This window comes from Tamandua tetradactyla, chromosome 15, assembly GCF_023851605.1.
Source record: "Tamandua tetradactyla isolate mTamTet1 chromosome 15, mTamTet1.pri, whole genome shotgun sequence".
Taxonomy (NCBI): domain Eukaryota; kingdom Metazoa; phylum Chordata; class Mammalia; order Pilosa; family Myrmecophagidae; genus Tamandua; species Tamandua tetradactyla.
In genome coordinates this window covers 56,420,483-56,447,120 of record NC_135341.1, presented here as the reverse complement: position 1 = coordinate 56,447,120, position 26,638 = coordinate 56,420,483, and the positions used below count along the sequence as shown (strand labels likewise).

The following is a 26,638-nucleotide window of genomic DNA, read 5'->3' as shown; positions in this document are numbered from 1 at the left end:
AACTCCAATGTAAGGGAATAGATAGGAGTGAAGGTGATTCTCTAGTGGGTTTAGAAGTAATATTATCATATTAAAGATGAACAAGATTGAAAGGGGTTGTATAGACCTACGTGTCCCACTGATTCACACTAGAAATATGAATTAGTTCTCTTAAGAATCACTTCAAAGAGATGATTCTTGTATAATGAGTGTTTAAGTCCAGGGTACAAGGGGAAAACTGCTATTGCATGTTGTGATGAGCTATGTTCAAAAGGAAACTATCAGCACTACCACAGCAACAGCAGGGGTAAATAATGGGGTGAGGGACAAGAGTTAAGAGGAGGTTTAGAGTTCCTATTTGGTGAGGGTGTTTATTGGTTTTCTGTCTCTTGGAAACAATGAAAATATCTAAAATTGAGAATGTTGATGGACTATGGGCTTTGGGCTCTCTACACAATGCCCAGTGAATACAGGTGGCTGAAGGATGCACTGACGGAGAGGTAGATTGGTGACTGATGGTGTATATTTATGAATGAAGGTTGTACTGGTACAAAAAGGAACAATATCGTGAGGCATGCAACTATGTGAATGAACATATGGGACATTTGGTGAGACAAAATAAGCCAGAAACAAAAAAACAACAATGGTATGGTCACCTTTAGAAAATGCTTATAAGAAAACAGGGGCCTATGGGCCACAGTGGCTCAGCAGGCAAGAATGCTTACCTGCTATGCCAGAGGACCCAGGTTCGATTCCCAGTGCCTGCTGATGTTTAAAAAAAAAAAAAGAAAGAAAACAGGGGCCTAGATGGTAAGCTTTTAGAGTAGACACATTAAGTCTGGAGTGGTGATTATTATTTCTGGATTTTGAGAGCTACTTTACACATACAACCTGATATTTAAAGATAAAAATGAAGCCAAACAGGTTGGGGTTAAACTAACTTAGAACATAGAGGTAAGGAAGATAGTGTCTATATTTTAGAACCACACATAGTCTTTGAGACCAATGGAAGAAAGGTTTATTTGATCTGGAACTGAAATTTTCTGTAGCACATTATCTAATTCAACCCAACTGAAAGACAGAAAGCACAGAATAAGAAAGAGGTCCTTTAATTCTTTACAGATTATTATAATGCCTGGAAACATCCTAGAGTATATTATGCAGATAATCAAAAAGTATTGGCAAAGTCACCTGAGGAAGGGGAGAAAGACTACGGAGCTATTAAAAAACTTACCATCAGGGAATACCCTGATACTGTGTTAAACTTTAGGGACACCCAAATGAATAGGCCATGCCCTCTATCATGAGGCTTACTCTTGTGAAGCTTGTGTAGGTAGTGGAAAAGCTTAGACTACCTATAGGCACGCCTAAGAGTTACTTCTGGAGGACCTCTGCTGCTGCTCAGATGTGGCCTCAATCTCTCTAAACCCAACTCTGCAAGTGAAATCACTGGCCTCCCTCCTACGTGGGATGTCCTCCTGGAGACTCCAGCCTTGCTGGGCAGAGGGGTTTAGATTTGGATTCCCACTTGTGGGAAATCAGCCAGTGAGCTATTGCAGGCACCCAGAGATCCCAGGGGAAGCAGTAAGATGGCAGGAAGAAAGTAAGCACTGAAGAAGGCAGGTAGAGCCAGGAGTAAAACTGACCCCTCAGAGAATATCTATAGATATTCTGGTGGTGCAACATAAGATAACAGAGCAAGGAGTCTGCACAAAAAGACAAGTCTGGGAAGGGGTCATAAGGTCATATGATTATTATGTTCTATAGTTCTAGAGTGTGACGGCAGCAGAGACACGGAAAGGAAGGGATGTGTAGACAAGGTGAATGTCTGGATGTCGGGGTGCTACAGAAGTGTCAAAGAGCTAATTCTTTTAGTAATCCACAGGCGATATTGCAAAACAGCCAACAAGACTCATACGGACAAGTAGCGTTCAACTGGGAGAAAAGTTGTGATAGTCTTACTTTCCCTCCTCTCAGACCCACACACATCTCAAAATGACCCACCATCATCCTATGTGTTCCATTTTGTTCACTGTCTCTAATCACCCAGGCTTAAGAGCTGGAAGTTTTTTGACACTTCTGCAGCGCCCCAACATCCAGACAGTCACACTGTCTACACATCCCTTCCTTTCCGTGTCTCTGCTGCCATCACACTCTAGGCCTATAGAACATATTCATACGACCTTATGACTCCTTCCCAAACTTATCTTTTTTGTGCAGACTCCTTGCACTGTTATCTCTTATTGTACCACCAGCATGTTCTTCCCCCCCAAACCCACTTCTCCTTTTCATAGTTTCTGATGACTTCTCATTGCCTAGGAAAAAACTGCCCACTCACTTAGCCTGACACTCAAGCCCTTCTTTAACCTGACCCCTATTTTCCTTTCTTCCATTTCCCCTCCTGGTCTTCAGCTATACATCTTCCTACCTAGACTGACTGCAGCACACTTACTTATCAGACCGTTCTCTCACGTGCACTTGTCCAGGATGGTAGCCACTAGCCACACGGGGCCATTTAAATGCATTAAAAACAGATAAAACTACAATCTCAGTTCCTCCCTAGCATTAGCCACATTTTAAGTCATCAATAGCCACATGTGGCCAAGTGGCTACTGTATCAGATAGCGATATTTCCATCATGGGAGAAAGTTGTCAGACCATGTTGCAACGTTTAAAACGTTAATGGCCTTCCAATTCTTTTTACTCCTCTCACTATCTGTTATTTCTCTGGAAACAGCACCCGGGCCCACGCTGCATCCCTGACAAGCCCAGGCAGGCCCAGGCAGGAGTGGTCCCTCCCTTCTCTAGAACCCCACATACGGCTCTGCCTGCCTCACTCACAGACAACCACCCTGCCAATCTTTTCTCAATGTCTTGGTAATAGAGCTCAGTGAGAAGAGATCATTTTAAAACTAAAATTCTCAATGAAAAACAAAAGTTTAACCAATCTCAGGAACGAAATGATGAAAGAATCATGCATTTAGGGTGACCAGTCATATGAAAACAACCCCATGCTGAAAAACTTAAATAAATGGATTCCATTACCAATGATTTGCTTCCATATTAACACTCATGCACATCAAAAATAGAAATCTGGCTTTCTATATCCACGTTGGGATGTATATTGTGTCAGGTCTTGTGCCGGGGGATGGATTTCTTCTGACTCTGCAGACAGCAAATGCCTTTATTCATAAAGCAAACAGTGGGACTAAAGTTGACGGTAACACACTAATGATTCTTTCCCTCGCTACACTTAATGACACTAACTGCAGACCGACTGTCTTCCTTTTTCCACAAATGATGAACAGTCATGAGCTTGACCTCTCAGGTAAGAGCAGAAAAAACAGATGCAGAGTAACGGGGGAGGGGGGATGCAAAGCTGCAGCAAGGAAGGGCTCCGAATCAGGCTCACCCAACACGTGGTCCCAGAGTGACAGCCTCGGATTCACTGGGAACTTGGTGGAAAAGCGAGAGCCCCAGGCCCCGCCCCAGACCTACTAAAGCAGACACCCTGAGAGCCGGGGTCCAGGAACCTGTTTTAACAAGCCCTCTAAGTGATGTGAAGTCATGCTGGCCCCTTGAGAAGCACTGCTCTAAGCATCACAGGCCAGGGGCAGCAGGAGCCAGCAGAGAAAGGTGGGGCTGGCCACCGGCAGGCAGGGAGGGGCGCATCAGGAGGTGTGCTACCTGCCCCCTTCGATTTGCAAAACCCGATCTTGAGTGCCCACTGTGGACTTGGCACTGTGCTCGAATCTAGGGGATCCACACACAGACAGACGGGGAATTACTCTCATAAACTTATGTATGCAGAAGTTTAAGGAGGAAACTGTATTTCTCAATGTTAGACCAGGTTCTGGATATTTCACTTGATGACCCTAAGACAGATACAGAGGGCATAAACTTTGGACAAGTGCGATTGTATTTTCTTCATGGCCATTGCGGGCGATCATTCAATTCTGACAACTTTTATCTGTCCATTTTAATCCGTTATGACTCTCACCCGGAAAATTCCCAATTGATTCTCTCCAATGGAAATTTCAGAAAGGTGTAATAACACAAAGGAAACAACCAGTGGCATCTCAAACCCCAGAACAGCTTTGATTAACAAGGCATTAAAAGCAAGAGGCATTTATTTACTGTTCTTTGCATGCCAAAAGGGATTGCATGATAAATAATGGAAAAAGCAAATGCACTGTGAACTCTTTTGGAAATAATGCTTGCTCCAGGCCACAGAGACGGCACATTCACAGAGGGCCTGCTGCACACCGGGTACCCACCCACACCTGCAGGTGACATCGCAGCCTTAGAGGATCAAAATCAAGCAAATCTACCCGACTGGGTTTCAAGAAGTAGAGCTTCTAGACTATTATCTCCTGACTCTCAAAAGATTCAAGAATTCAGTACCATAAGAAGATCAAAAGCTAGGAATTCAATCCAAAGCTCAGGCCATTCTGGACTTTTCATTTTTCTTAAAAAGAGTTCTGGAATATGCCTATTATATCTTGATACGCAAACCAAGGGAAAAGCATACAGGAAAAAACAAACACTGGCATTTTATGTGGGGAAAAAAAAAAGAAACACCGAACAAAACAGCCATAGCTCTTAATTTCACAATAACTCTCTGTTAAAGCTACAATCTCTAAATCCCACTCAGTATCCTTTGGCTCAAAGAGCAGACATTTTTGCTACTTCTTAATTTGCACTGTATGTGTCCATTTTTCTAGCCACCGTGACAGAGGATATTTTAAAACGGTTTCCCTGTACTTCTATTCGAATGTGAATTGATACTCAGGAGCTAAGAGGGTAATTGCAGCAATTCATTTTTTTTTTCATATTATTCCACTGCCATAAAACCCAAATGAGGTTCACTATGTCCTCTGCCTTAAAAGCTGTCACATTATCATGCTTTCCTTTGCTCTGCTCTCAAATGCTCCATTCAATGAAACTTCAAGGGAAAATTCATGAGACAGCTGTACTCATCCTAAGGGAATGTGAGCCGTGGGTGGTGAGTCCGACTGAGGACCAGGCCTGGAAGGATTCTATATTTAGCACAAAAAGAAAGTGAATTTCCAGGTACTAATGTACTCAGGAGCTACACTCCTCTAAATACCAAGTTCTAGTTTTTTTTCTTGTTTGGATCTCTCCGATGCACAGAATTCTCATTTCTTCAGCAGATAATGGCCCGATGATGACACTGTGGGCTCGGTGTTCGGTTATCTGGCTCGTCATTTGAGGGACTTCTCTGCTTTGGAACAAGTATTCATCCTATCGCAAAGCACAATCAAGAAACGCACCCTCCTGCGGGTTTAAAACTGACCCACTTGTATGTGACATTTCAAGTGAAACTGTAATTTAACTGGTTCTTTATTGTATCATGCTATCCATCATCCATCGTCTTTGAAACAACAACAAAAAGGTTAACTTCTGTCATTAAGTGTTATATTTTTGAGAAATAAGACCACTGATTCTTACAACTTGACAACTATCCACATAAAACTGCCTTAAAAGCCAGCAACAACAGAACCTGAGTAGTGACCAAGGATCAAAAACCATAGACATAGAAGAGTCTCTACACATCATGACATTTGCTTCAGTGCAAGGAGTGACCAGAGAGTAGAGGAGAAAGATAACAACCATTCCAGGTAGTCAATGCTTTCCATGATTTAAGTAATCAACTCTTGCTAGGTGACATTTCCAGGAAAGAAATCTCGATTATCTTGGTTTATCCATATTTCCAAAGTTGCCGCATCTCCCTACAAAACAGCCAACTCAAACAAAGAACAACAGTGGTTGCTCCAGCAACCAATAAAATTCTGGAGCCTATTTTTAAACTAATGCTGGGTAGGAAAGGATGTAATGGGGTCTGGTACTCAAACAGATTGAAGCTAAAGGAACTTCCTATGAGAAGACTGTTCAGCAGTGACTATAATCATAATGGTTGACATCACTTTTTATCTTTGAAAGTGTTCCTAAAAAGTGAAGGACTAATTGGTTTAATATAAAAAGAATTTTTATAAAACATTAATCACAAAGTCCAAAAACCCAGCTGAAAAATGTGCAAAGGCCATGAACAAGAAGTTAAAGACAAAAGAAACACAAATGGCTAATAAATATGTGAAAATATGGTTAATTTATTCATAAGTATAAAAACGAAATTAAAGTACTCTTTTTACAAGAGTATCTCTTCTCTTCTAAAAAACAGGCAAGAAAATAAGAGGTTGTTAATACCCAAATCCATTCCTTAATGGCCAACATGTAGGATAACAGCTGTCCTCACATGTTGTTGTGGTTATATAAATCTGCCTCAATCTTGGAGGGCAATTTAATATTTGTCAAAATTTAAAATTCACACATTTGTTGGCTTAATTTCACTACTAGAAAGTTTTCCTATAGAAGGTAGAGTTGCACAGACATGCAAAAAATATGTGTACGGCACTATTTGTAATAATGAAAACTGGACAACCTAAATATGTCTCATTAGGGTCGGGTTAAATTAATTACCTGTTAAATTGTGGTACATAATTCCATATGAGTTACCATGAATTCCATAGAATGGAGTGCTCTGCAGCTGTTAAAAAGGGTATAAGCAATCTTAAAATACTAATATGAAAAGATATCAAAGACATAATGTCTTTTTTTAAAGCTACAGAGCATTATCTATAGTGAATCCAACAGTGTAAAAAACAAAAAAGAATATATGTACATATGTTTACTGTGTCAGTTTATTCCCCAGAAGAGATGCACAGTAGCTAGCTCCTTCTAGAGATTGACATCAAAAAGAAGGAATGAACCTCCCCTCTAAGTGGGACATGACTCCCAAGGGTATATGTCTCCCTGACAAAGGGGACATGACTCCCAGGGATGAGCCTCATCTGACATTAAGAGACTGAGAATGCTTTCACAACCAAAAGGGGGAAGAAAAATGAAATGAAATAAAGCTGCAGTGGATGAGAGATTTCAAACAGAGTTGAGACAACATTCTGAAGGTTACCCTTACACAAGCTTCAGCTAGAGATTGCAAATTGCCACAGTATAACAAGCCCCAACCAATATTATTCCTGAAAATCCTAAACAATACCCTGGGCTCTATCTAAGACTCTATAAAAGTTTTACTTAGTAAGTTTATTTTTTTCAGAAACTTAAAGCCTCCAGATGGTTTCTATGCCAAGTAAGCCCTGAAACCTAGAGGTACCAGTCACTACAAGAACATCAATCAGTTCCATAATGTAGACTTCTTTCCAGCATTAAGAAGTTAGAATGGCCGCTGTCCATATATTCCTGAAGTCTGAGAGAATGATCAAATGAGAGGGAGGAGTTGTAACTGACAAGTTAGAATTTAACAAATGATTATGACTACTGACTCATTATATAGATATTTCTTTATAGTTCCTAGTGTACTATTAACAAATGATTATGACTACTGACTCATTATATAGATATTTCTTTATAGTTCTTAGTGTATTGGAATAGCTAGAAGGAAATACCTAAAATTGTTGAATTGTAATCTAGCAGGCAGCCTTGATCTCTTATAATGATTATATAACTATATAGCCTTCATCTTGTGACTGTGTGATTGTAAAAACCTGTTACTGACACACCCTTTATCCAGCATATAGATAGATAAGTAATAAAATAAAGACATGCATGAAAAAAAAATTAGACTGGGAATATGGGGGAGAAAACCCTACGTAAACTATGGACAATAGTTGATAGTACTATTTTAATAATCTTTCATCAATTGTAACAAATCAAATTCCTTAAAAAAATAAGAGATTACAAACAAAAAGTGCTATCATCAATTGTAACAAATTTTTCTCACCAATGTAAGTGGGGAGGTATATGGTAATCCTGTATTTTATGCATGATTATTCTGTAAACCCAAAACTTCTCTAATAAAAATTAAAAAAAAAAGGAAGGGTTGAAATAGTTGACTTTTATGTCCAACCTTATAGAAGTTTTATAGTGTAATATTTATGTAATAATTATGTTGCTTTATAATGATTTCTAAAGTCTTCCTTCTCCCACTGCCAGGCTACGAATTGATGCAACCTCTTAGTTTAATGTCTGGTTTAATTATGAGGCTATGGGGAGAAGTAGAAGACGTGAGGGGGCAAGGAACAGCAGTAGACTACAAAAAATCAAGTTTGACAAAGTTTCACTGTGTACAAAAAGAAAAGCCAGTTATTTTTCTTTCAATAACGTATCCAGCTGAGCTGACTACTTTCCTCAAAGGGAACACTTGAATGACTTGCTGTATTTCAAGCCCCAGGTCAACCCCAGTTTTATCTCCATGTCACATCTAATGTGCTTTGGTGAATGCCAGCCAACTCATCTGCTGTGGGGGAGAGAATAACAGCCCTCCAAGGCATCCATGTCCCAAGGCCCGGGCCTGTGAGCATGTTAGGTTTCATGGCAACGGGGAATTAAAAGTTGCAGAAGGGATCAGTTGCAGCTGATCTTAAAATAGGGAAATAATCCTGGATTATCCAGAGAGGTTTAATGTAATCACAAATTTCCCTAAAAATGGAAGCGAGAGGCCAGAGATGGAAATAAGAGGGGGATTATAGCTATGGACCAGGTCAAGGAGGTGCAATGCTGCTGGCTTTGAAGATGGAGTGAGGAAGCCACAAGCCAGGGAATGCAGGCAGCCTTGTAAGAATCAAATTAAGTTCAGTTTTCATTCAAAATGGCACAGAATGGGGGAAAGCGAAACTTACTAAACAAAAGGCTGCAGAACCAGCTCTGATCAGTTCTGTGGTAGGTTGGGAGGGGAAGGGAGCCTCTGATGTAAGCTTGAGGATCGGCTCCATTTCCTTATATAGGAACAAAATGGGAGTTAGACCTCTCAGATAGGCTGTAACCTCTGGAATTTCCAGCCCATGGGCGTGCCAGCCACCACATTTTGGTTGCACACCTGTTCTTGCAAGACGGTTAATAAATTATTTTCTTCTCCATGACCAGGTGAGCGTTTATTCTCTTTCAGGCATGGCTTTCTTTCTGACAGCCTCCAGAAGCTGGAGAAGCCAACAAAACAGTCTCTCCCTAGAACCTCCGGAAAGGAAACATGGCCCTGCTGACACCTTGATTTTAGCCCAGTGAGACCTGTGTTAGACTTCTAACCTTCAGGACTACAACATGTGTGTGGTTTAAGTCACAAAGTCTGAGGTTACTTGTTATAGCAGAAACAGGAAAGAAATACAACCTGCCTATACTTACTTCTCTACACCCCAGACCTCGCTGGTGGGGAAACCTGGGACACAATGTGAAAGCTAACACCCCCAGGTGTCCCACCTATGGATGCCCACTGATCTGGGCCCACACTGCCCACTGGCCAGATGATTCCAGAACTCTCAGAGAGAACTCGAGCAAGACACCACCAACAGAACCACCTTGATGATTATTAAAGTGGCCAATCTGGAGAAGCCACATTTGAATGTTATTGATGAAAGCCCTTTGCAAATCACGCCCTGCCTACAGATGAGAGATACCATGATTTCCACGCAGTCTACTCTTTTGGAAGAACGACCAACAGGAACTGCATCTCACTTAAGAAACCTTGCATAGCATAATGATGCAATCTCTTCTGGGTTTCTCAGCATATCTCATGTTTACAAACGAGGATAAGCTAGATAGGCCAGACAACAATTTTAACAGGTGCTTACTTACTATTGTGCACTGAGCTCAGCACTGAGCTGGACACTGAAAATACAAGAGCCCACATAATCTTCACGGTAATCATCAGGTAATCACAGTTGTTATGACCATCTGATAACTAACATGCCCACGTTCTCACGGGTCTTAAATGGAAGGCGCTGGGGTTTCAATTGCTCTGTCAGATTCCACGGCTGGGACCCTGGAGAGACAGATGCTAACCCACCTCTACATCAAGAAGCAACTTAAACTGACATTTACTCTATACCAAAATATTAGTGGGAAGAAACAGAGAACATTAGCTTCCTTCCTGCAATCCTGGACATGCAGTGATTTAATCATGCCACCCTAAAATACTCCTAGGACTCTGGAAAACTTTTTAACAGCCACATCATCTAAAACAGAATCTCTCATTATTTGCTGTTGCTCCTGTTTTGTTCTGGCATCTTATATTCTATATATTGCTTAAGAAACCCGTGTCCCAGTAGGGTAGAAACAAAAAGCTTGTTTTGGTGAGGGGGGCACTCTTACATTTACAGAGACATTCTTTTAAGGGTCAATAATGACCTCTATGAACAACCTTCCCTCCCTTCTGCAGGGCACTGAGCGTACCTACTTCCTGGTTAAGAATCATGGACTTAGAGCAATGCCTAAAATAAGCAGGTGTTTTCCCACTCTGTGAATTTCTATATAAGATCCCATTCTAAATAAAGATTTTAGCTCTGAAAATTCATCATCATAGACTTTTTAAATGCAGGTGAACATAAACATAAGTCCCCTTCCTTTCGTTTTCATTTCTTTTCTCAATACATGAAAATGATATCAACCTACTGTGAAAAAAAAGCTCATATCCCCCCAAAGGAGTTGTTTTATCCTTGTCTTAGATAACACTTTTTTTTTTTTTGAAGCCAGACATACAAGCTGGCCATGCATTTTTGTACAAAAGTCATTGAAAAGCAGATTTTGGGAACTGAAACACATTTTCCCTCAAAAAAAAGTCATCCGTGGGGTGGGTTCATTTCCAGACTAACCCACAAAACTCTTTTAAACTCATGATAACAGGTTAAATGCTGCACATTTGCTACAACAAATTGAGATTCGATACTGCTGAAATATTATTTGAAAAAAACTGTTAGAAAAAATAAAGTTGTATATGTTTCTTATTCTTTTTAAAAGAAAGTTCTGATGAGGTCAGAGAAGGCATAAATGAGAATTTGGGGCAATTTCAAAAGCACTTTCATGGTTTTAGGGATTGATATGCTGTTCTTAGCTATGCTTGATCTCACTTCCAAAAAGTTATGGCTTGTTCTTCCTCCACGTGCCTGTACTTCTGCCACGCTTCCTATACTCACAGTGATGAGATCAGTCACTGGAACAACATAGCCAATTAAGAGAACCACACGTGACATAAGGGCAGTCTTAGGTACAGACAGTGAATGACAGAGAAGGGGCCAGGACTTTGGGGGAGAAATGGGCACGCACTGTTCCCAGGAAGAGAAAGCAGATGACGGTGACAAGACATCAGATGACACCAGAATGCACCAGTCACCTCACAGGGGTACCCAGCAGCCCACCCACCTGGCCCTGGAGTGGCTGGGAGATGGAACGTACTGGTACAGTTCCAGCAGGCACTTCTCTGACTTGTCTGGGCTCTATAGCCATACGTCCTGAAAAGCACTGCCAGAACCTACTGACAATTCTACAGTTCTCTCACTCTCATTCGCATGCTTTCTGCCTAGATGGTCACACCTATCACTACCTAAACAATTTACAATTACAATTTAGCCTCTGCACTGCACAGCATCAAAAGCCAGTCTACAAAACTCAATTAAAATTGCAAAAGGGACGCAAGGACTCATCTATTAATTCAGCAGAGTCCAACGTATATGTGAGAAAAGATTTTGCTCTTTTCATTCACAACATTCTTTCCCCAAGATCATAAATCTCTGAGTGCTGACTTTCCATCTCAGGAAAGTGGCTGTCATCGGAGCCAGCATATAAATCACCTTCAGAATAGTTATTTTCATCATCGGCAAATAAAAATGCAAGCCAGGCAGATGGTGAAAAGCATATTCCTACCGGTATAATTTCATGGGACTAGGGTGGGCGAGGGAGAAGGGGAGGGAGCTGTGGAATTTGGGGCCATGTTTAGAGGGTGATGATAACTACCTGAAACAACAGAATACTAAAAATTATCATACCACATCGCTACAATTTCTTCAACTCTTCTCTGGTTCAGATCTGACTTTCTCCCTTCGTGGCAACAGGAATGGATAGGAAGGAAAAGAGAAAGAGGGGAGAAGGAGGGAAAGCCCATACTATACACTGCAGTGTTTACAGCCTTTTTCATTCACCAGTTTCAAAGTGCTTAATCCTCTGGCGACTGCTGCAGGAGAGGAGAGATTATACCATTTGGTGCTCCTTTTTTTTCATACGGCTCCAGTTTACAATTGGCAAATCCAAGCTGGCTACCTCCCCAACACTGGTGGGTGTTTATGTCACAAAGCCACACTAGCCGGGGGCGGGGCGGGGGGGTTAGCAGGGTGCATGGTCTCCAGGCTACCCCCAAAGATTCCCCTATTCCAGTGTCAAAAGGCATTAAAAGCCTCAAGACACACCCAACAGGCCTCTGCAAAGATATGATTGGGGATCCTCCACTATATTTCATCCCTCTCTCACAAGGGCACCACCTAAGCCAAGAAACATAACCTGATTACTACCCACAAAAAGGAGGGACAAAGAGATGCAGGGAGAACAAATCCCTAAAAAAGCAGCCAAAACTGAAATTAATCTCCCAACGCCACCTAAGAGAATGTCCTGTGATGCCTTATTGTAGAGAGTCTATTAATGCTGCCAGAAACCAAGCCCAAGAAGGATTAATCTGGATCAAGTTACCCAACCGAGTTCTTGAAAAAATGCACCCAGGGCTTAGGTTTGTGTGTGTGGTTATGTTTGTCCTTACCTTGTTAAGAGAGGGAGAAGGAAGGAGGACAGAGAAATGGCATTTTGCACGACAAAAAGGAGCCAACAAGCACAGGAGGCACTACAATTACAGCCTATCAGAGAACCACAAAAATATGCCCTCAAATTCCACGTCACTTCGTCACTTCGCAGATGGGCATTTAATTGCTATGGGTCACGGGCAGACCTGCAACCACAGGTCACCCAGACTGACAGCCCCAGGGGCTCTCTTAATAGGTTATAAATAGTAGTTACACATATAACCACTACCATCATCTCTCTTTTTGGGGGGGATAGTCAAGACCAATGGCTAGAAATTAGGAGAGTCTTTGATTTGCAGAGCTCCAAGAACTGACCTTTAATGTATCTTTCATCACAGCTGCATCTATAAATTGTATGCCATTTAATAGGTTAAACTTACTTCTACCGGGACTACCAGAACCCCTAGGCAAGAGCACCAAATAGAGGTGAGAATAAGGAGGAAGCAAGTCCCTTTAGTCATGAATGCTATAAGGGCACCATATAATGGATCAGATATTCACAGAGCGTTTACTATGCACAACGTACTTTGCTAAATACTTTGGAATCTCTAGAGATGAATCCAATCTGGAATCTGCCCTTAAGGAATCTAGTCTCTGAAATGAAACGGCCGGGTTAGAAAAGTCTTCAGGATGATGAAGAGGACTACCTCATGAAACAATCTGCTCGGGACAGATTTGGGGGTACAGCAGACATTATCTGTTACCGCGTGAAAGGCCATTTCCTCCTTCCCCCTTTCTAAACAGAAATCCAATTCTGGGCATTTTAGGAGCTGAGTTTCCTTTGATCTCAGGGACGGCATTCTCCTTCCAGGCCATGGAGGGTGACTCATGGCTGCTTTAAAGCAGGCATGGAAATCCAGTGACTCTTTGCCAGTTATAGGTCTGGGGGTAGGTGTTTGATCCAGTTCCTTCTACACGGGAAGTGTAGTGAGGAGCTTCCCTTCTCAAATAAAGACTGAAACCTGAAAAGAGCTCCCGCCTCTTCCTTCCTTCTAAAGAATGCTATTGTGGGGATGCAGTGCTTGGACTGTAAAAGCTATGTGACGACAACAGAGTGACAAGCATAAGAAGAAAAGGCAGCAGCAGGAAGAATGGAAGGAGCCAGATCTTTGAGGCCATGGGAGCTGCTGTTCCAAATCTGGAACTAGTTACTGTTAGAATTTTGTTGTGTGAAAAAATTAGTTTTTATTGTTTGAGCTATTAACTGTTAGGCTTTCTGTTATATTAGCTGGAAGAATCCTACCCAATACAGGAGATGATGAGGCATTGGCTTGGGAAAAAGGAATTTCAGATATCAACCTTGTTTCTACCATCACCTAGACTCTTGGCAAGTTAATCAACCACTCCATTTTAAGGAGTGGACATTTGACCCCTATTGACCATTCTAAGATAAAGGTTTTCAGAGGCCATGATTCAGAAAGCAAAAAAATACAGCCTGTTTAGCAGGACCTGGGAAGGAGATGCAATCAAATTACTTATTTGATAATGGATGGGGAGTGGGGTGGGAGAAGTAATCATATTGCTCAAGAAATTTATAACAAATCATAAATGTGATCAATGACACTTCCTACTTAGCAACCATTTGGCATTAATTAAATTCTCTAGGTTTATCACAGGATTCAGTAAGATGATTTTCAATCATTATAAGCCAGTAGCAGCTGCCTTACTCCTTGGTTATACTCTTGACAACAAATAAATAAGTGTTAAATATAATGAACAAACCTGTAAGATTGAAAATTTGTGTTAAAAGAATCATCCAAGGATGATCCCAATCATCCAAAGGGTAAAAACAACACATTACCTAAGTTATCTTCAAAAATCTATCACCTTTCAAAAAAAAACAAATAATAAAAAAATTAATAAAATTTTTTTAAAAAATCTATCACCTTCCACATAAACATCCGCACATATACACACAAAAACCCAGAGATGTGCACAATACAATGTAAACAGCTCGTTAAAGTTAACAGCATTTTTATAATAACACTGTTTTGTGAATGGTTAACACAGGTACCACGCTAACAATATGGAAAACTATTACGTGTGTGTGAGAGTGGGCTATATAGGAACTTTGTACTTTTTGCATGATGTTTCTATAAACTTATAGTAGCTCTAATAAAAGATAAATTTTAAAAAGCCAATCACTATCCTGTGTTTAACACATACCCTCAATCGTCATCTACCTATACATTTATGCTTCATGGGGATGAAGAGCAAGGAGATGATAAAAAATGGGTTGACTGCATTGTCCTGGCCAGGGTTTAACTTGAATGTCAGAGATTTCAACTTGACAGCTGTGATGGTTGAGTTCATGCAACAACTTGGCCAGGGATTGTGCCAGTTGTCTAGTTAGGAGTGAACTAGCCTAACTATTACTGCAAGGACATTTTATGGCTGGTTAATAAACCAGAAGGCTGGTTTATTAAGTCATCAGTCAGTTGACTGTGGATGTTATCAGCCACAGATGCCATCAACTAAGGGAATGGCTTCTGCAATGAGATAATCCAGTCAGATGAGGACTTTTAAGGGGGAAGAGAGACTTTTTACTTCTTCTTCAGCCCGCCAGCCAGCCTCTCCTGGAGATTTCATCACACCCTTCATCAGAATTGCTAACTAGCAGCTTATCCCATGGAATTTGTACATCCCCACAGTTGCTTGAGACAGTTTTACGAAATCTCATATTTACAGATATCTCTGGCTGGTTCTGTTTCTCTAGAGAAACCTAATACAACAGCTTTACACCTTCAGTGGTTTAAAAGTTTAGTGCTAAAGTGACAATTCAACCCAGGGATGAAAATTCTTTTTGAGGCAGAACTTGAATCTTTTATATCTGTCTTCTTCCCTTATTATTAAAAGTATTTTCCTCCCTTGGGGAAAGGAAGATTATGATACGCTTATTTGAAAATTCAATTATGGAGTTTTCTAACTAAAGCCGATTTGGCTAATTTATATGCATATCTCAGGAAATATGGACATAATGAGAAGTCTTCAAAAGCTGGGCAGGTTTACCAGCTTGATTTTGGAAGCATAAGGCATGGTCTCTGTTCTAGTTTTCAAGCTGCCGGAATGTGATATACCAAAAACAGAATGGCTTTTAAAAGGAGGAATTTATTAAGTTGACGCTCACAATTCTAGGCTATGAAAATGTCCCTATTAAAGCAAATCTATAAAAATGTCTATAAAAATGTCCAAATTAAGGCACCAACCAGAGGTTACCTTCATTCAAGAAAGGCTGATGAAGTTCAGGATTTCTCTCTCAACTGGAAGGGCATACAGAGAGCACGCTGACATCTGCTAGCTTTCTCTCCAGCCTTCTTATTTCATGAAGTTCCCCCTGGGGTGTTTTCCTTCTTCATCTCCAAAGGTCTCTGGCTGCATGGGCGCTCGTGGTTCTCGTGACTCTAAAGTTTTTTCCAAAATGTTTCCTCTTATAAAGGATCCAGTAAACTAATCAAGCCCCAGCTGGAATGAGTGGAGTCACACCTCCCTCTAATCAAAGGTTAATACCCACAACTGGGCATGTCAAATCTCTGTGGAGATAATCTAATCAGGCTTCCAACCTACAGTACTGAATAGGGATTAAAAGAAATGGCTACCTCCACAAAACGGATCAGGATTAAAACCTGGCTGTTCTAGGGTGCATAATCCTTTCAAACCAGCAGTCTCCTAAAAGCATTACTATTTTTTTTACCAAATAGGAACCCTATACATTTTAAGCCTTAAAACTTCCCATTCCCTATCCCTACTCTGTCCCCTGGTAACCTAGATTCTAGATACTGAGTCTATGGTTTCTCTTATTCTAAATGCTTCAAATCAGTGAAGTCATATAATATTTGCCTTTACACATCTGACTTATCTCACTTAGCAAGATATCTTCAAGATTCATTCACATTGTCACATGTATCAGAACTTCATTCCTTTTTACAGCTGAATAATATTCCATTATATGTATATACCAGATTTTGTTTATCTATTCATTAGTCAATGGACACTTATTTCCATCTTCTGACAAATGTGAAAATAAAACTACAGACCAACACCAATAGTGCGATCAATATATGACAGGGTATATTATTCTTCATATTTAATCTGTTTGGCATTTCCTGGTCTTCTTGGATGTTCAAATTTGTATCTTTTGTTAAGTCTGGGAAATCCTCTTCAGTGTCTGAACTAGCTTACTAGACAAAGCTAGCATGTAATCAGTCCATACATGCTCAATAATTAGATCATCTGTAACTTCATCATCTTGAGCCATTATATTCATTATCCTAAAACCTGCCCATCTTTTGATGCTATTAAACTATCAGAATTACTAGAGTTTGGGGATACAGATTTTTAGGCTGAAAGGCCATTTGATCTCCTGCTTCAAACTTACCAATAAATTCTTTCTCTCTTTGAAACTCCAGTGTCTTAGGAATTGGTCATCTGAGCACATTGAGCAGAGAATCCTCTGCTTTTGGTCAGCATCAATATTTGGTTTGATATCAACTTAACTTCAATAACATGCTTATACATTTCCTATATCCCTCTGCCCTCCACAACCATTTTTTTGTACTTCTTATCACTTACATTGTTGTAAAGTGTATGTCCCAAAACAAATCAGTCATTACTTTTCATGCACATGAATTGTGGTACCTGTAGGAAGTAAGAAGTGGAATTACATGCCAAACAACACACTACAATAATATTGCTATTTATAATTAGCCAAATGATTACCTTGGCTGCTAGTCTATTATTTTTTGCCACATGGAACCACTGTCTAGTGTCTCTTCTTTTCAGTCTGAAGAATTTCCTTTCGCATTGCTTACAGGGAAGGTCCAGTGGTGATCAACTCTCTCAGCTTTTGCTCATCTGCAAATGTCTTAATCTCTCCCTCAATTTTGAAAGGAAGTCTTGCCAGATATAAAATTCTTGGCTGGCAGTTGTTTCTTTCAGTACATTAAGTATTTCAACCCACTGCCTTCTTGCCTCCATGGTTTCCAATGAGAAATTGGCACTCAATCTAATTGGGACTCCCTTGCTCATAACTCATCACTTTTCGCTTGCAGTTTTCAGAACTTTCTCGTCTTTTTTTTCTCTCTTTCTCCCTGTCTTTTGCATTCAATAATGTGATCAATATATGACAGGGTATATTTTTCCTCATATTTATTTTGCTTGATACTCCCTGCGCTTCTAAGATGTGCATATTTGTGTCTTTTGCTAAGCTTGGGAAGTTCTCTGTCATTATTTCTTTTACTATTTCTTCTGCCCCCTTCTCTCTTTCTTTTCTTTCAGGGACTGCCATAACATGCATATTGGTACACTTGATGATGTCCCAGAGGTGTCTTAGGTCATTTTTATTTTTAATATTTCTTTTATCTTCCTGCATTCAGTCTGACTTGTTTCAAGTGTCTTGTCTTCAAGTTCACTGACTCACTCTTCTGCCAGCTCTAACCTGCTCTTGAAACCCTCCTGAACGTTCTTCATCACAGTTACTGTGGTCTTCAACACCAGTACTTCTGTTTGGTTCATTTTTAACACTTCTATCTCTTTACTAAGATTCTCATATTACTCATGTACCACTACTTTCCTGATATCCTTTAGTCCTTTCTCTGCATTTTCTTTCATCTCCTTGGGCATTACTAAGAAGATTTTTTTGAAAGCCTTTGTTCGTTATGTCCACATTCATATCTTCATCAATCGTATTTTCTGGATTTTTTCCCCCTCTTTTTTTTGGTTGGGTCATAATTTCCTGTTAGTCTTATAATTTTTTTTGCTGTTGTTGTTGCACACTGTACATTGTGCTTTAAAATGTTCACCTCTGGGATTTATTCCTTGAGATGTTTGTTTTTTGGTTTTGTGTTCAGCTGGTGATAAGATAGAGAGACTTTCTTATGCTTCAGCCCTCCTATCAGGAAGGTCTGCCCAAAAACAGTATGCAGGATTTTCCCTGCTTTCTGTGCCTGCGTCTTGTCCTGGGCTTTTGCTTGTTAGTTGTTTTGGGGTCCCCCTGTTTAGAGGGGTTTGCTTGTCCCCTCTGTTTCCCAGGAGACAGACCTCCCTCTACTGGATGTTTGAAGCAAGACTTTGCCCTAAACTGTCCACCTCTATAGATTTTTATACTCTTTTCATTGTCTCAAGCTGCTTTTGCAAGGAGAATAGTGCTGGAAGAGGGGCACACTGAAGAGGACTTTCTCAAGTTAGTCTTTCCTACTCAAACAGGGCCAGGAACCCACAAACTGGGTGTAGACTGGCTCCAAAGTGCCCCTCGATGAGGAGGATCAGGAGGGGCACCAAGAGCTTCTCTAACATCTCCCCAAAGCTGAGATTTCCCGGCCTGCCCAGCAAATGCAGTCCTTCAACTAGCTGTCCCCTGAAGCCCTGATGAAGTATAACATCTTTACATCTCTTCCTCTATCCCCGTATCTGTCTGGGGAGGGTTGAAACAACAGCTGCCCTCAGAGCCGGGCCCCAGTGATCCAAAGTCACAAATCAAAAGCCATGAACAGTGATCAGCTGTACCTACCCTTGTTCTTGGAGAAGAGGATTTTTACATCCCTTTCTATCACCAGAGAATTAGCCAGGAACTGGACCCCTCAGGGGGTCTGCCGCAAGCATGGGGGACTGGCACCAGTAGTGTGTTGGCAGCCAACATGCACAGAAGACACATTATTGTTCTTTACTGTAATTTATGAGCCTCTTCCCCCCACTCTTCCGTGGATGCCATACAGTGCTCTTCTGGCCTTCAAAATAACTGTTGCAGATAGTTCCTGCCCATTTAATTGTTTTGATGCAAGGACTGCATTCTGGAGCTCCCTGCTTTACTATCTTCCCACAGTCCTCTGACTTTGACAGCACTGTTGCTGCTACAACTCAGACAATTAACCAGACACAGCTTCTACCCAGGTCAGTACAGCCCAGAGGTTAACAGGAGTTGACAGCATGGTCCTGAGGCACTGACTAAAATCCCACCCTCTGCTTAGAGACTCCAGTGAAGGAACTATAGGACTGACTCTCTACCTCATCCCTCCAGGCCAGGGCTGGGCATCTGGGCACTAAATATTTGCCTCAAAAGATAAATGCAACATTATTTCTCACCGTTTACCCCTTTTTCTATTTTTATCCATGCAGAATTTGAGAAGATTGAGGGGGTAAGGCAGATCAAATTTTGAGGTTTACCAAAAGTGCTTCATCTGGTAAATGGATGAACAATGGATACAATGAATACTGCTTGGCAGTGAAAAGGAAATGAATACTGATTCACACAGCACAGACAAATCTCAAGTGCATTAGGCTAAGTGAAAGAAGAATCCAGACTCAAAAGGCTTTATACTGTGTGATTCTCTTTATATGCCATTCTGAAAAGGTAAAACTATAGTGATATAAATCAACAGATCAGTGGTTGCTTTCAGATCAGGAGCTGGTTGTCTATAAAAGGGACATAAGGGAATTTAGAGTGGAGAGGGCATATGGAATTGTTCTATTCTTTGATTTGTCATAACTGATAGAATTACATCATAAAGGGGTGAATTTTATAGCTTGTGGATTCTAACTCAATAGACCCGACTTTTTTTTTTTAATTAGGGTTTTGTCTCATAGGTATGTCCTCCAGAAACATGGGTGTGGTCACACGTGAACTCTGTCACTCAAGATTGGCCTCCATGTGGCACTGTGCTCTCCTATCCCAACAGCCCAACCAGCTATGACAGTGCAAGAACAGAAACCACTCCAGGTATTTCAAACAGAAAGGGATTTGACACGAGGACTAAGCACTTGCAGAATCATGGAAAACCTGGAAGAACAGAAGTTAGGGGGCCTTAGAATTTTTAATTCAAGGGTACACCATTGTATGTAGCCATGATCCAAAGGCCAGGAAGCTGCTGCCAATGCCATCACAACAGATTTTCATGCATGTAGGACTAAGGCCCTGAAACACTGAATTTGGCCCTTGCAACTGCCTCTAAACACTTACATCTCCATGTCCTTGCTTGCCAGCAGCAACAGCAGAAGGAACTCCATCTCAGATGTCCAAAGCTTACACAAATCTATCTGACTAGTCTGCATTTAGAAACCAGCTGCAAGAAAGTCGTGGACATGGTATTGTAAATTTCCAATCTCTTCAATCAAGAAGGGGGAACAAGGATCAAGTCCACGGTATCTACCCCATTCACCGTCCTTCCTGTCCTAAAACAAGGCACTGTTCAATAAGAGAGCAAAATAAAAATCTCTTCTTTCCCAGCTTCACTTTCAAATAGCATTCGAAAGTTGAAAAAACTATTTCGTTAATGGGTAAAACCAAGATCCTAATTCATTTCATTATGGAAGAATATTTCATTTTCACATTTATTTAGTTCCAATCCCAACAAAATAAAATTTTAAGAACACTGCATTTAATAACAGAGTCAACCACAAATCTCTTTTAACTTATGTATTAAATATACATTGGTCTTGGAGCTTTTATTCTTCTGGGAATGAAACAGATTAAGCTCGCAAATGATCTTCTTTTTTCAGATGTAAGTTACTATATGGTAAGCCAGAAGCAGGGGAGGGAAGAATCTTTTGCTTCCTAATTAATACCCGGAAAGACCTAACCTGAAATAAAATAATAAAATAATGTTTATTTAGCTTAAATACCACCATAACTACAATTCTTAAAATTAGTTCCCCAATAGATCGCTCACATAAGTAACTAATCTATACATCAAAAAGAGTTAAGGGGCCTTCTTCTAAGGATGCATTAACCTTTAGGAATTTCACTTCAATCCTTTTTGAGTTTTTTCTAAAAATTGCACAGAAGGGAAGCTATGGAAACATTCTCTTACTTCTGACAGGAAAAGTACAGGGTGGATATTGCTAGCTTCTTCAACTATTAAGACAAACACAAAAAAAGTGACAAAGTATAATGGCCCAGAAGAAAAATAGCAACCAACCAACACAAGCTGTCTGAGCTGTGAGAATCATCTACCAGAGATGTTGCTGGGAAATATGAGGGGAGTTACTACAAAATAACTCAAATTCTTTTTTCTCAGAAAAACATCAAAACAGCATCATACCCCATAAGTGATCTCATTCCTGTAAGTAATTACCAAACAGTACCTTATATTGCTCTGACAAAAGAAGTAGGGCAAAAGTGACAACCAGAAATTAATGACTATCCCTAACTTAAGAGCAAAAGTTCTACCTGCTTGTTCTCCTTCAGGTCATTTTTAAAAGTTGAATTTGAGAGCTAGTCATTTCTTACAGACAGTCATGTACCATAGCAAATGCTAGCAATTGGTAGGGCAACGTGGGCAAAAGTTTGACGTACAAAGAACAGACCTGGCTGTCCAAATTGCAGGGATAAGAGGACACACCTATCAAGGAAAAGCAGAAGAAACACTGAGAAGGATTCACAAAATATGGCATTAAAATTACTAGCTTATTAGCTTATGGCAGCTGCTCAGCTTTGCCCAAGAATGCTGCTGGGAATGAGGACTTGAAAAAATGATTACTACAGATCTAAAAACTAATTTCTTTATTCTTATTTCCCTATAGAGCAAGGCTTTAAATAAGTACATTATAGTGTGACCCCCAAAGGCATTTTTTAACAGGAGAATGGAGGATGTATTTTTCAACCCTTTAGTAGACAGACATCCCAATTTCAAATATCAACCTGATTCCCCAAATGAACAATATGACAATAGGGGCTCCTACTATTTACACAGTCTCCAACAACTTACCTTCCAATTCACCTACACAGCAGCTATAGATTTTTTTCCAATGTGAAGTCCTAATATGGGTAGGAGCCAAATGCCTTTAAAAAATTCACACCCCCTACTCGCTTCATTCCTGTTAAGGTACCTAAAAGATGCTAATTAAGTATTCGGAGGCAAACTGATACTGGCTCTATAAGAGCTAAGCTACCAAGTCATTGACAGAGAATATAACCTGGTGAAACTTGGAGAAAATTTTTGATTGACAACCAAGATCACTTGATCAAAGAACCGTCTTGGGGAAACAGATTTTGTTTATGAGTCCTCAACAACTTTCAGGCTAAAATGGTTTCAATTAAAATAGAGAACCACCTCTATCACATGGTTAAAGTAGGTCTCAGCCCAATTCAAGAGATCAGATGAACAGGACATGTGCATCAAAATAAAGAGAAAAAAACAAAATTCCACTTATAACATAAAGTAAAACTGACCAAACGAAGAGGGGTATTAGGCTCCTCCCCCTACTCAGTGGCACAGTTACTTAGGGCAGCAGTGTGGCCAGCTGACAGCATCCACGAAGTCGGCCGGCCTGCTGGTGGTTAAGGTATGCAGGGGCTGCCAGGGCAGGGCATTAGCCTCTGCAGCCTGGGCCTGGGTCTAAATTGAATCTTGGCCACAGTCCCCACGGGTCCGGGCCTGGCTCTGTAGCTGCAGGAGTTGAGCATGTGAGGCAGGAGCTTGTGCTAACAAACCACACGAAGAAGCCATTATCTGGAGGAGTAACATAATATAATTGCTCCCATCATGTCAGTAGGTAGCATTTTGATAGGCCTATTAGAATTTCTCCCCCTGGAAGTTAAAATGACTCCCATTTCAATAGAAGTAGGACATTCCTCATCGGCAGGATCACAATTCACCCACGGCAGCTGCCAGACACAAGAACAAGAGAAGTGCCAGGCTTACACAGAGCCGATTTTCTCTCTCCCGACAATTCTTCCAATTTATAATCTGTTTCCTCTTTAAAACATAATCTGTCTCCTCTTTAAAACATAGAGATGAGCAAGTTACAAATATAATTACTATATTTCCGGACAAGTGGTAACACAAGCTACAAAATGCACTAAGAGAAGACTTCTTCTAGCTTACCTCTGGCTCTGGCTGCAAGGTCTGTTCATCTTCCGTGGAGTTTGGTAAAATTCCCCAGGTTATGTTGGCACTGGCTGATGGCAAAGAGCCAAGTGTCCCATTTTTCAGCTGCTCTGTGGAATGTGACTTGGGCCCATGCCATCCCAGGATGTTTTCTGAAATAAAGACCTAGAATGATGCCAAGTATTTGCCAAATTAACATTTATAGCTCCAGAAATATTTGTACCTTACTGTGTAAGAAGACCTTCAAATGGGCCCACTTTCGTACACTGTGGGCTTAAATGGGGTTTGTTTCCTAATAAAGGACCAAGTGTAGATTCTGAATTATCTATCTATGAACTAGTTCCTGTATAAGAAGTATTAGCATTACCACAGGCTGTTTCATTCCCCACCCCCGGGCAAAAGCAATTCATACTTTGTCAAAGTCAGATTTTCTTAAAGGTAGTTTTCTTCCTGTTTCTTTAAATCAATGAAATATATACAACAGGAACCAGAAATCTTTTTTTTTTCCCCAAAAATGGGTTGATCAAAATGTGATTTAAATGTCAAATGGCATGATGCCCTGGTTCAGAAAAGATGCCTGCAGTCCAACCACGCCACATCGCCCTGCCGCCAGACGTGTCCAAGGGGAGCAGCGTCAGGCAGCTCATCACTAGTGGCCGATGTGGTCGTTCCATTTGGGCACTTTATAAACATCAATCTGGTACAGTAAAAGCCTTTTTCTAATCCAACTTCAACCTCTTTCTCTCTCTAAAAAAAAACAAAAAAGCATGTAACTTTCTACCCTAAAACCAGTTTTTAAGGGTCATGTCTTATTCGAGAATATTTCATGTGTTTGATAATGAGGATGGAAACAGAGGTAGATTTTGTTACCCCATCATGATTTTGCCTATAGAATATGAACAGGTCTCAGCTGACTCATACTCTGTCGATTTACCTGTATCTCTTCCATGCCCTGTTGTTATATCTGCGACTCTATCACCTGCCTCTCCCTTTGATCCCAGAAGCTAGGATAGAAAGCCTTTCCTAGCAAAGCTATCGTTCTGCCTCATGGAAGTGGGGGACACACAACTCCTCTGGTGCTATGACATGTCCAAGTCAGAGGTGAGCCCTGCAGGGCTAACTTACTCTCCCTAGGACCCCAAGAAAAAGTGAATAATGGATCTTATATGAAATGGCACCTTATAATCGTTACATTAAGCTTTTGGCCCAAAAGATCAAAATTTTTTTAATATGAAAAATGGGAAGGCAAAAACAGGAAAAGGTGAGTAGGAAGTTACAATTGTGGAATAAGAGGAAGTCACAAAATAGCTAATGAAAATAAAAGTTTTTCACATTTTCCTCCTACTTCTTCTTTAAAAGAGCAAATAGTAATAATAAGATGATAAGAACAGACTCATATTCTGTTCTTAGTCTAAGAACAAAGATAGGTGATAAAGAGAAGGTACTCAGAAGTGCAGACAGGCATGTCTAAATTAGAACTGAAACTTTCAGCATCTCAGATGTTCCATCGATAAAATATCTAGAGTTACTCAAAGAAAAATCTATAAGTATCCCAAACATTTAACACCCTGACAGACTCTGGTTGATGGAAACCAAAATAACAGGCACTTGAACAGGTGTATTTACATGTGCTTATGCACATGTGCAGTATTATCCAACATAAGTATATTTTTATGCAATCTTTTATTTTTTTAATGTCAAGTGTTAGATCATATCACTCGCTGCTTAAAAGCCTTAAGTGGCTTTTCATTGCAATTGGAATAAAATCTAAACTGTCTGGCTTGCTTCTAAGGCCCAGAACTGCAAGCCTGCCCAGCCTCAAATCCCTCTCCTCTCCCTCTTTCTCACTATGCTGAAGCCATGTCGGTATTTTTCCATTCCTCAAATAAGCCAAGTTCATTACGGGTTTAGAACCTTTGCACATGCTGTTGCCTCTGCCTAGAGTGCCCCCACTTAGGTCTTCTACATGGGAGGAGGGAGGGAGTCTCGCACAAATTCAGGGGTCAGCTGGAAGATGGCTTGCTGAGAAAGGCCTCCCTGTACTACCTTAGTCCAAAAAAGCACTCCCAAGGCACACCCTGTCACATCACCAGGTTTACTGCCTTCACAATACTTAGCATTATCTGAACTCATCTGGTTCATTTATTCACTTGTCTATTGTTTTTTTCTCCTCTCTGGAATGTCAGCTCCTTGAGGGCTGGATAATATTGCCCTTATTCACTATGGTGAATCTTAGAATTTAGAACCTGGTCTAGCACAATGTATGTGCTCAATAAATATTTGCTGAATGAATGAACAAAAGGTTATTAAGATATTCAGAGATAGTGAATTTCAAGAAAATTGTGCATTTCACAGCCTATTCTTTTTTTTAAGGAGATAAGAATTCGGGGGCAAAAAGGCAACCACCTATGAACCCAATGATTTCATTTTAAAAAGGTGAAAACACATAACACTTAAAAAAAAAATAAAAGGTGGAAGGATAAGCTAACACCAGAATGATGGAAGACTCTCCATCTTAGGCAGATGGGGCCAGACTGAGAAAAGCCATCCAGGTTCAAGATACCAGATTCTGCCATAAAAGCAGTGGAAAGATACTTCTTACCTCTCCTGCTGATTGACTCCTGCCTTCGAAGCTTGGAATTGCTTTAGATCTTCAAACACTGGACTGCTAACCGATAAATGCAGAAATATTTCCTTAATTAATACTTCTCCAAAGGACTTTTACTACTCATGTAATAAAATATGTAAGAAGTCCTTTAGAGAACTTAGGAAAGCTTTTAAAATACTAGATAAAAATAGAAACTGCTTGCCAGGCAACTGGGACATTGTTTCCTCCATCATTCCCACACCTCAAGTCTGTCTCTCTCCCCTCCATACACCCCTCCTCTAAACCTCTGTCATCCAGGAAAGGTGTCCCGGAAGGCAATGGAGAAGAATGCCTGGAGGGACTGCTTGGGAATACCGTGGAGTAGGAGCTACAGAACTCACTCCTCCTCCAGCAGCAGCTAGTGAACGGGACAAACTGTCTCTCCAGGAGCCACAATGACAAGATATTGAGTCAGTCATAAAAAAAAACAACCCAACAAAGAAAAGCTCAGAATCAGATGGCTTCAGAGGTGAATTCTACCAATCCTTCTAAGAATTAACACCAATCGTGTTCAAAAAAACTGAAGGGGGGGCAGGGAG

General features: G+C 40.6%; 1 protein-coding gene across 3 annotated transcripts in view; it reads right to left on the bottom strand.

The window, feature by feature from the left end:
* OSBPL10 (oxysterol binding protein like 10) overlaps positions 1 to 26,638 on the bottom strand; it is a 328,106-nt gene that overhangs the window by 45,354 nt on the left and 256,114 nt on the right. For all 3 annotated transcript variants that reach the window (XM_077129920.1, XM_077129921.1, XM_077129922.1), the window contains one exon: positions 23,450 to 23,604. In XM_077129920.1, coding sequence (XP_076986035.1) covers positions 23,450 to 23,604 — 155 coding nt within the window. The remainder of the gene's footprint in view (positions 1 to 23,449; positions 23,605 to 26,638) is intronic.